Source organism: Chenopodium album, chromosome 6 (genome assembly GCF_948465745.1).
Source record: "Chenopodium album chromosome 6, dcCheAlbu1.1, whole genome shotgun sequence".
Taxonomy (NCBI): Eukaryota; Viridiplantae; Streptophyta; class Magnoliopsida; order Caryophyllales; family Amaranthaceae; genus Chenopodium; species Chenopodium album.
This window is the reverse complement of record NC_137839.1, coordinates 36,909,047-36,919,071: the sequence shown is the minus strand read 5'-3', so window position 1 is coordinate 36,919,071 and position 10,025 is coordinate 36,909,047. Positions and strand designations below refer to the sequence as shown.

At 36.2% G+C, this 10,025-nt stretch overlaps 1 protein-coding gene across 1 annotated transcript; it reads right to left on the bottom strand.

The window, feature by feature from the left end:
• Positions 1-2,112: 2,112 nt before the first annotated feature.
• Positions 2,113-2,676, bottom strand: LOC145636893 (uncharacterized). Its single transcript, XM_081688430.1, has one exon. It carries the CDS (start codon positions 2,674-2,676, stop codon positions 2,113-2,115), a length of 564 nt encoding a protein of 187 aa, XP_081544556.1.
• Between the last annotated feature and the right edge of the window lie 7,349 nt (positions 2,677-10,025).

The following is a 10,025-nucleotide window of genomic DNA, read 5'->3' as shown; positions in this document are numbered from 1 at the left end:
CACTATCATCCGGGAGTGTAAGTACTGGTGCTGTGATTAGTTTTTGTTTCAAGAGTTGGAACGCTTCTTCACATTTATCGTCCCACTCAAACTTCTTGTCCTTCTTCATCAAGGTGGTCATGGGTTTAGCAATTTTGGAAAAATCCTTAACAAAACGCCTATAATACCCTGCTAAACCTAAGAAACTTCTCACGTCAGATACTGTCTTGGGTGTAGGCCATCCCTTAACTGCTTCTATTTTGGTTGGATCTACCTCTACTCCGTCTTTGGACACGTAATGTCCCAAGAAGGCTACCTTTTCCAACCAAAACTCACATTTAAAGAATTTTGCGTAGAGGTGGTTTTCTCTTAGTGTTTGCAGAATTTCCCTTAGGTGTTCTGCGTGCTCTTCCTTACTCTTCGAGTACACCAGTATGTCATCTATGAACACAACTATAAACTTATCCATAAATTGATGAAATACCCTATTCATCAAATCCATAAAGATTGCTGGGGCATTGGTCAATCCAAAAGGCATGACTGTAAATTCGTAATGTCCATATCTTGTCCTAAATGCGGTTTTTGGAATGTCTTCGTCGGCAATCCTCAATTGGTGATACCCAGATCTCAAGTCCATCTTTAAAAACACTATGGCACCCTTTAGCTGGTCAAACAGATCATCGATTCTTGGTAAGGGATACTTATTCTTTATGGTTACTTTATTTAGTTCCCTGTAGTCAATGCACAACCTCATACTTCCATCCTTCTTTTTCACAAACAGAAATGGTGCTCCCCAAGGAGAAGCACTTGGTCTAATGTACCCTTTGTCCAATAGATCTTGTAACTTATCCTTTAATTCACTCATTTCTGCAGGTGCCATTCGATATGGTGCCTTGGATATTGGGGCTGTTCCGGGAACTAAATCTATGGTAAAGTCGATTGCCCTCTTAGGTGGCATCCCAGGGATCTCCTCCGGAAATACATCCAGGAATTCGTTGACCACTTCTATATTTTCTAGATTTGTCACTTGTTCATGGTTCATATCCCTAACACTACAGAAATATACTGGATGTCCCTTCTTCATGTACTTTGCTAATTTTAGCACTGATATTACCCTTGGGCACTTGGTTTTACCATTCATCCAGTAAGTCACTGATTCATTTCCACTTGTGATCATCTTCACTTTCTGTGATCTACAACTAATCTCAGCATTATACTTACTCAGCCAGTCCATCCCCAAAATAAGGTCAAAGTCGCTCAGCCCAAACTCAATGAGTTTAGATGGAAATATCTTTCCTTCTATTTCTAAAGGCACATTTCTAAAATTTTTGGTACAATTCACTACCCCACCTGTCGGAATGGTTATGGGTAAATCTACTACCTCTACTGTCTTTAAACAGTCTTTAAGTTTTGAAACAACAACATTAGAAATAAAATAAAAAGTTGCACCAGAATCAAACAATACTTTAACAGGAATAGAGTTAATAGAAAAAGTACTAGTGATAACATCTTTCGTGGCATCCGCCTCATGCTTACTCAGAACATTCAGTTTCCCTGTAGTTCCACTCTTCTGTTGGCTATTCCCACTACTGGTGTTACTGTTCCTTGCCCCATTCTGTTGCACTCCCTTGCTCCCAGCAAAGTTGTTGTTGTTCTGTTGGAAATTCCTCTGGTTTCCCCCTGAATTATTATTGTTTTGCATGTTCCCATTACTATTTTTGAGAAACACTCATGTTCTCTATGCCCGAGCTTATTATAAACACGACAAGTGACCAAATTGCCCTCGCAATCCTTTCCAGGGTGGTTATTCTTGCACCTCTTGCAAAAATAAATTCTTCCATTCCTGTAATTTCCCTGGTTATTGTTTCTAGCCCCTCCATTGTTGTTACGGTTCCCTTGACGGTTATTACCATGGAAGTTGTTATTGTTGCGGAAGTTATTGTTATGGTGGTACTTCTGCTTCTTAAAACCGTTCTGGTTTTGCTGTTGGTTTCCAGAAACTTGCCCCACTTCTTTCCTCATATCTCTTCCTTCTATTTCGGCTAACTCTTTCTTCTTCTTTTCTTCCAGAGCATAAAGGTGTGCGGTCCTTCCATATACTTCATCCAGGTTCTCAAATACCTGCCCGCACAGCTATAACTGCAAATCAGTAGTTAACCCACTCTCAAACTTTCTAGCTTTTGCTTTCTCCGTAGAGACAGACCCTTCAGCAAAACGGGATAATTCAATAAACTTAGTGTAGTATTCCGTAACTATCATCTTGTCCATCCTAAGGTTTGAAAATTCCTCAGCCTTCTGCTTTTGCAAAAAGTTAGGATAAAACTTGTCTCTCACTTTCTCTTGGAATTTGGTCCAGTTGAACCCATGTAATGCTCTAATGGTAGCCTCGTTTTGTTGCCACCAAAGGTCAGCTTCACCCCTCAGGTAGTAAGTAGCACAACTTACTTTTGAGTTTTCAGGGCATCCCACAGCTCCAAATAGTTTCTCAAATTCCCTTAACCAGTTTTCCAATATAATAGGGTCTGGCTCGCCTTGATAGGTTGGTGGCTTGCTTTGTGCCACCTTTTTAAAGAGCTCCCCTTGAGCATCCCCATTACCAATTGAGTTTCTTGCCAATTGTTGGGCAACTGCTGCTAATTGCCTCACTACTTCATTCAAATCGTTTCCACCACTACCTAAACTTCTTCCCCCTGCCATTTTGTTTCTCCTGAATATAGGACAAGGATTTATATTAGAAATGGCTAGGTTTAGCTCTCATGACGTACACTCGTCTATTACCTAACGACCCTTAAACATTTACAGTAGAATTTGAAGCTAACAATTTGGGATAGCGATAGCTAAGAATTCCCTTAATGTGTAGCTTTATCAAATAATTATTGATTTCTAACCAACCATGCATTTAATAAAGCATCACATATATAAAACAAAAATAATTCCCATCGACGTTCACAGCTTATAAATGTTTGTTGGAGATAAGTTGCTTGGAATGGTGATTATTGGAATAGTGGTGTGAAATGGGAGATTTCGAAAACGAATGAATTTATTTTAAAAAAAAATTATCAAAGAAATAAATAAGGTCTTATTAATTAAAATAGACTGAAAGTACTAAAATAAAAATTGTGTTCCACGAACTTATGTGGTCATGCCACTTATTGCGTTAAAACTGAAATAAAAAATAATTTAACATAAAGACTATGAATTCGTGTCGAGGAAAGTTATAAGATCTAATCCTTTCAAACGTTGTCCCTTTTGTCGGTGGATTGTTTGTAGCTTGAAGGATCGAAATTAGAATCATTTGACTCTTCCATTGGTTCAGGTGACTCAGGTTTAGGTTCTACTTGTACAAACTCCCCTTCTTCCTCCTCATCCGATGAAATGTCTATTATTATTGGAGTTGGAGGTGGATTTGGATCAGAAATGTCCATAAGTGAACTATAACCCTCTTGTTGTTCTCCATTCTCTGCCTGACCACCCCATGACGAAGAAGAAGAAGAAGAAGCAGAATTTCTTGGTTGTTGATTAGGAAGAGGATTGTTCCCTACTGGGTTATCATAGTAGTAGTCAGGGTAGGGAAGGTTGAAGCGCTGACAATGAGCTTTCTCTACCCTTACGAGATATTTAGTTAAGAAAATATTATATGGATACCACTGACCATAATAGTCTCTGTATTTATGGTAATATGGAACGTCTCCTGGAAGATAAAAATCAAAAAATCTCTGTTTGACAGCAATGTAAGGGGGCTCCTTTGGAAGACAATGGACAATCATCGCCGAAATACGATCAGGGGTGTCATAAACTCTCTCTCGTAAGACATTGCTCAGGTAGGAACAAAAGTATCTGATCTTTTCTACAAAGTCATAGGGGTGTTCATTATTTTTCTTTACAAGAGATCCCATTTGTGTAAATTTGCTAGGAAAGATTAGCATCCTGTAGAGATAAAGGCTTAGAAAAGATTTCCCTTCCCTAAAAAAATAAAATAAAATAAATAATACAATCTTGTAGGAGATTAAGTTCAGTGTTCAATCATACAACCTTTAGGGGTCACATAGAATAATACACATTTTTCATCCTTTCATCAACAAACACCTAGTCAAATCACATGCTTGATCACTCAAAATAAAATTATGCACATAGGGAATAATTTAAATCTTAGCCTATATGCCCTTTCTTTCTCCTACCCAAGCTCACCAACATGTTAATATAAGCTTTTAACACATAATACTTACCTCAATCCTTGCTTCCTGCAATACATTAAAATAAAGGATACATATTTACCCTAAAAAAAAGAGAGCCAAAATTTCGGCCCTAATAAAAAAAAAAATAATAATTTCCGGCACAAAAAAAAATAAAAAAAAATAAATAAAAAAATTCGAGTGTTCTAAAAAAAAAAAAATTCGGATCATAAGTAAATAAATAATTTTAATTTTTTTTTGGCCCTTTATATATATATATATATATATATATATATATATATATATATATATATATATATATATATATATATATATATATATATATATATATATATATATGTGTGTGTGTGTGTGTGTGTGTGTGTATATATATAAAAAAATAAAATCAGAACAATTAACGTCAAATAATTTAATTAACACTTGGCCAAGTTTAAATCAAGTTAGAAAAATGTTTTCGGGTTAGTGGTAATTTAAAATCTCAACCTAAGCTCCCTGATACCATTTTGTAACACCCTAGAAATTCCTTTCCTTTAAATACCCATTCTACTCTTTTAAAAATACGATTAAGGAATAACTAAGACATTACCGCCACCGTGAAAACGCCTAAGGCAATTATCAAAGATACACAGCGGAGGACTCAAAATTAAAAACCTATTAAACAAGTCAACCCAAAGTCAACCAAACGAAAATAAAGTTTATAACCAAACGAACAAGTCAAATAAAATCAAACTACAACTTGGAACCATTAAAGGCCCTTATTCAAAAACCGTTTCCAAAACAAAACCTTTGTGTTAGTCCACACAAAATATATCATAAATAAATAAAGCATAAAACACCTTGTAACCTAATGAAAACTAGTAGGATTCACTCTTCTCTCATGCCCCATACTGATCATGCTTCAATACCTGAAAAGTTTATCTCTACTTGTTTCCACTACTCTCCATTTAAAATGGGTCATCATAGGGCCAAGATAAAGACATGGCCAAATACACAAACACACACAATCAGCAAAGCTGAGTACATAAGCGTAAATTAGCCACGCTAACATGCTTTCACCTATCAACACACACTTAGCTCATAAGCACACATACCAATCAACAAAACACAATGACTAGACACTAATTAATTCATTTTTCATTGACTACGCATCGAACGGGTTTCCACCTCCTAACCTCCCCCCCAAAAAATTTGAGGTTAACTGAAACGGGAGCTAACCGTTCCAGCGACAAAACCACTCAAAGGTGGCGGAATTCCTGCGCATAATTATAAATAATAAAAGGAATATACAGCGTCATGTACTCCATTAGAAGTTATGGTTAAATATAAAACCCTATAACTCCCCCCATTGTTCATACTCAAGGTATATACGTTCCAAGATTTTTGGTGCGTAATCTCTTTCACTTTACGTTATTTACATATTATTAGACTTGGTGATGACTCTCAAAGCATAATAAGTCAATCAACAATAATTATTCAACCAAACAAACATACCAATTTAGTTCTTGAATAATTAGTGACCACATATTATTTATTGTTGAACCCTTTTTAATTCAACCTCAGTGTCAAAAGACACCTTAAACGCATAATGCGCCAAAAATCCTATCCTTCGGTGTTAAAAACACCTTAAGTGCACAAAGGCACCAACATACAATTTATTCCTTGTATACATAGACACTTATATAGCTCCTTCCTCATGCTTAAAGCATCAATAAAAATTATTTGAACCATAATAAAATTCCTTTTCAATATTCCAAACATAATTAAACATGTAGCTTAATTAATCATGCCTTCTAACATGCCATAAATAAAAATGTGGTTCAAACACAACATGCCCAAAATATAATCTTCCAATCTATAACCATCACAAATAATTCATGTTTCCCAATTCAACCACAAACATCATAAATTCACAATTCCATAAATAAACCTTAGCATGATACTACTTGTAATTAATTGAAATCAAACCTAGCATGATTCTACATCACCAAAATATGCTAAGTACGCGTACATACCTTGAGTACGTTATTAAAACTGCCACGACTAGTAGAAATTGCTTACTTCAAAGTCTCCTACACATTAAATCCATAATAGAGTATTAATATCCACTCTAAACAAATTTTCAGCAATATATATTATTTTAAAACCCTTCATAATTTAATTAGAATAAGCTGAAATTATATTTAAAACACCATAAATTAAGTCCCAATTAATGGGTAATTAAAATTTCTTCAAGAAATATAATATCAAGTGTTCTACATAAAATTCCAACACTTTATTATAATTAAAACTTGCTGTAATTAAGTTTTAAAACACTTAAAACAAAGGCCTACCCTATAATACATCATAATCCTTTAATAAATCATGAATCAAGAACCTAGGGTTTCAAAAATTGGGGCTTTTTAATTAAAAACCAAATCTGAAAATTAATTAACACAATTACAATAACCAAACATCAAAATTAAATCTCCAAACTCATAATTTATAATTAGACTAAAGCATAGATTAGCTTTGGGTAATAAAGATTTGATTTTTAAAAAGAAAAGCCTTTTTTTTTTCCGAAAACGTGGCTGCCGACAGCAGGCCTGCGCCACTACCGGTGGTCACCGCTGCTGTCGGCTGGTGCTGGTGGTCGGCGGCCCACCGGTGGTGGTGGTGGCTGTGTGCGGCAAGAGGGGAAGGGAAGGAGAGAGAAAAAAAGAAAAAGAAAGAGAAAAATAAAGAGAAAAGGGAGAGAAGTTTACCTTGGGTTTTCTCCACTCTGGGCAACGTTTAATTGCCTCATAAGAGGGATATTTATACCCCTTCTCTATCACCCCTTTTACCCTAAACGTTCCTCCTTTAGTTTTTCCTAATCCCTTACCTTCTAAAACTTGTTAAAAATCATAATTTCTTAAAATAAAACCCCAACTTCTATTAATTAATTAATTAAACAACCTTTCCTTTTGTAAAATATTCCCAATTTACATGGGATAAATAATTAAAACATCATAATTAAAATGCTAGAATTATTTAAATACCCTGATAATATATATATATATATATATATATATATATATATATATATATATATATATATATATATATATATATATATATATATATATATATATATATATATATATATATATATATATATATATTAAATAAAATACGTATAAAAATACGGGGTATTACAATATGACCTTGATTAGGGATAATTTTCGATTAAAATATTCAATGTTCACTTAATAGGTGTTTCTTTATCCAAGCCATTGACTTGATGCCCTATTTTGAATATTTATTAAAATCGAATGGACTCATTATTTAATTCTAAACCACAATTAAATAGAGACGGAGTGATTTAAATTGCATGAAAAATTTAATTTCTCCAAAAACTTAATGGTTCATCATAGTGCTTTACATTAACATTGTCCAAAGTTTAATTAAAACATTATAATATGGAAATCAAATCCAGTTCGCGACATGCTTGATTCCCATTGCCTCAATGTGTTTGTTCTGCTTCACTGGAGACAAGGGTTTAGTAAGTAGATCGGCTACATTGTCATCCGTTCCCACTTTGCATTTTCTGATTTCACCCTCTGTCTTCCATTCTTGAATCATGTGAAATCGCCTCTTGACATGTTTGACCTTCTTATGTTCTCGTGGCTCTCTAGCCTGAGCAATAGCTCCATTATTGTCACAATCGAGGTCCATTGGACCCTTGATGGAGGGTACAACATCAAGTTCATCAATGAACTTGCGAATCCAAATTGCCTCCTTGGCTGCCTCAGACGCTGCCAAGTACTCAGCTTCAGTTATAGAATCAGCGGTTGTGCTTTTCTTTGCACTCTTCCAACTAAACGCTCCTCCATTAAGACAGAATATGTATCCGGATTGTGACTTGCAGTCGTCTCCGTCTGTCTGGAAGCTTGCGTCGGTATATCCCTCAACAACCAATTCATCTTTACCGCCATAGACCAGGAATTTATCCTTGTTCCTTTTCAGGTACTTCAGAATATTCTTGGCCGCAGTCCAATGCACCTCTCCTGGGTTTGATTGGTATCGGCTCGTAGCACTCAAGGCATACGATACATCCGGCCTAGTACATATCATGGCATACATGATCGATCCAATAAGCGAAGCATATGGAATACGACTCATCCTTTCTCGCTCATAAGGTGTCTTTGGACACTGCTTCTTGCTTAAGGTTATGCCATGTGACATGGGTAGGTGCCCTCTCTTGGCTCCTTCCATTTGGAATCGAGCTAGTAACTTATTGATGTAAGTACTTTGACTCATTCCTATCATCCTCTTTGATCTATCCCTATAGATCTTGATGCCTAGTATGTACTGAGCCTCTCCCAAGTCTTTCATTGAAAAACATTTCCCGAGCCAAGCCTTTACAAACTCTAACAACGGAATGCTATTTCCAATGAGCAAAATGTCATCGACATATAAGACTAGGAAGGCGATGTCACTCCCACTGACCTTCTTGTAAACACAAGACTCATCTGGATTCTTGATAAAACCAAACTTACTGATGGCTTCAACAAATCGCAGATTCCAACTTCTGCTTGCTTGCTTTAATCCATAAATTGACTTCTTAAGCTTCCATACCTTCTGAGGATTGTTCTGGTCGACAAAACCTTCAGGCTGTGTCATGTACATAGTTTCTTCCGAAATTCCATTGAGGAAGGCGGTTTTGACGTCCATCTGCCATATTTCATAATTGTAATAGGCTGCAATCGCTAGAAGAATTCGAACGGACTTAAGCATAGCTACTAGAGAAAAGGTTTCATCATAATCAACGCCGTGAATTTGCTTGTAACCTTTTGCTACCAGCGTTGCTTTGTAAATGAATACATTTCCATCTTTGTCGGTTTTCATCTTGAAAATCCATTTACATCCGATAGGTGTGTAACCTACGGGTAAATCAACCAAGTCCCATACTTGATTTTAAAACATGAAGTCCATTTCGGATTTCATGGCCTCTTGCCATTTTGCAGAGTCGAGCCTCGTCATATCTTGCTTGTAGGTTGCCGACTCATCTCCATCTACTACTAGGATGTCATGATCTTCGGTTAATACAACACCGAGATATCTGTCAGGTTGCGATCTTGGCCGAGTTTACCTACGTAGGGTAATGGACTGAGCATTTTCATTGTCGGTTTAACTTTGCATATTTTGACTTTGACCAATGTCAACAGAAGCTTCGTGAGCACTTTGATTGTCAACTTGTCCTTGTTGCTCGTCCTCTCGAACTTCGTCGATTCGATTTTCCTCCCACTTGTCATTTTGGAGAGATGCTCCTTCTCCAAAAAGACACCATCACGAGCAACAAACACTTTGTTCTCGGATTTGTTGTAGAAGTAATACCCTTTGGTTTCTTTTGGATAACCCACAAAGTAAACCTTGTCAGATTTCAGATGAAGTTTGTCAAAAATGAGTTTCTTGACATATGCTTCGCATCCCCAAATCTTAAGAAAAGACAACCTTGGAGGTTTATTTGTCCATAATTCATATGGAGTCTTTTCCACAGCCTTTGACGGAGCACGATTCAGTGTAAGTGCCGCAATTAAAAGTGCATGTCCCCAGAAAGAGATTGAAAGTTCACTAAGACCCATAGTCGATCGGACCATGTCTAACAGGGTTCGATTCCTCCTTTAAGATACTCCATTCCGTTGAGGAGTTCCCGGAGGTGTCAACTCTGAAAGTATTCAATGTTCTTTCAGATGGTCATCGAATTCTTGGCTAAAATATTCGCCACCTCGATCCGATCGAAGCGCTTTGATTTTTTTGCCGAGTTGGTTTTCAACTTCGTTCTGAAATTCCTTGAATTTATCAAACGATTCAGATTTGTGCGACATTAGATAG

Bases quoted from the DNA above. Each gene is read 5' to 3' on its own strand.
- LOC145636893 (XM_081688430.1), bottom strand. From the start codon at position 2,676: ATGGCAGGGGGAAGAAGTTTAGGTAGTGGTGGAAACGATTTGAATGAA.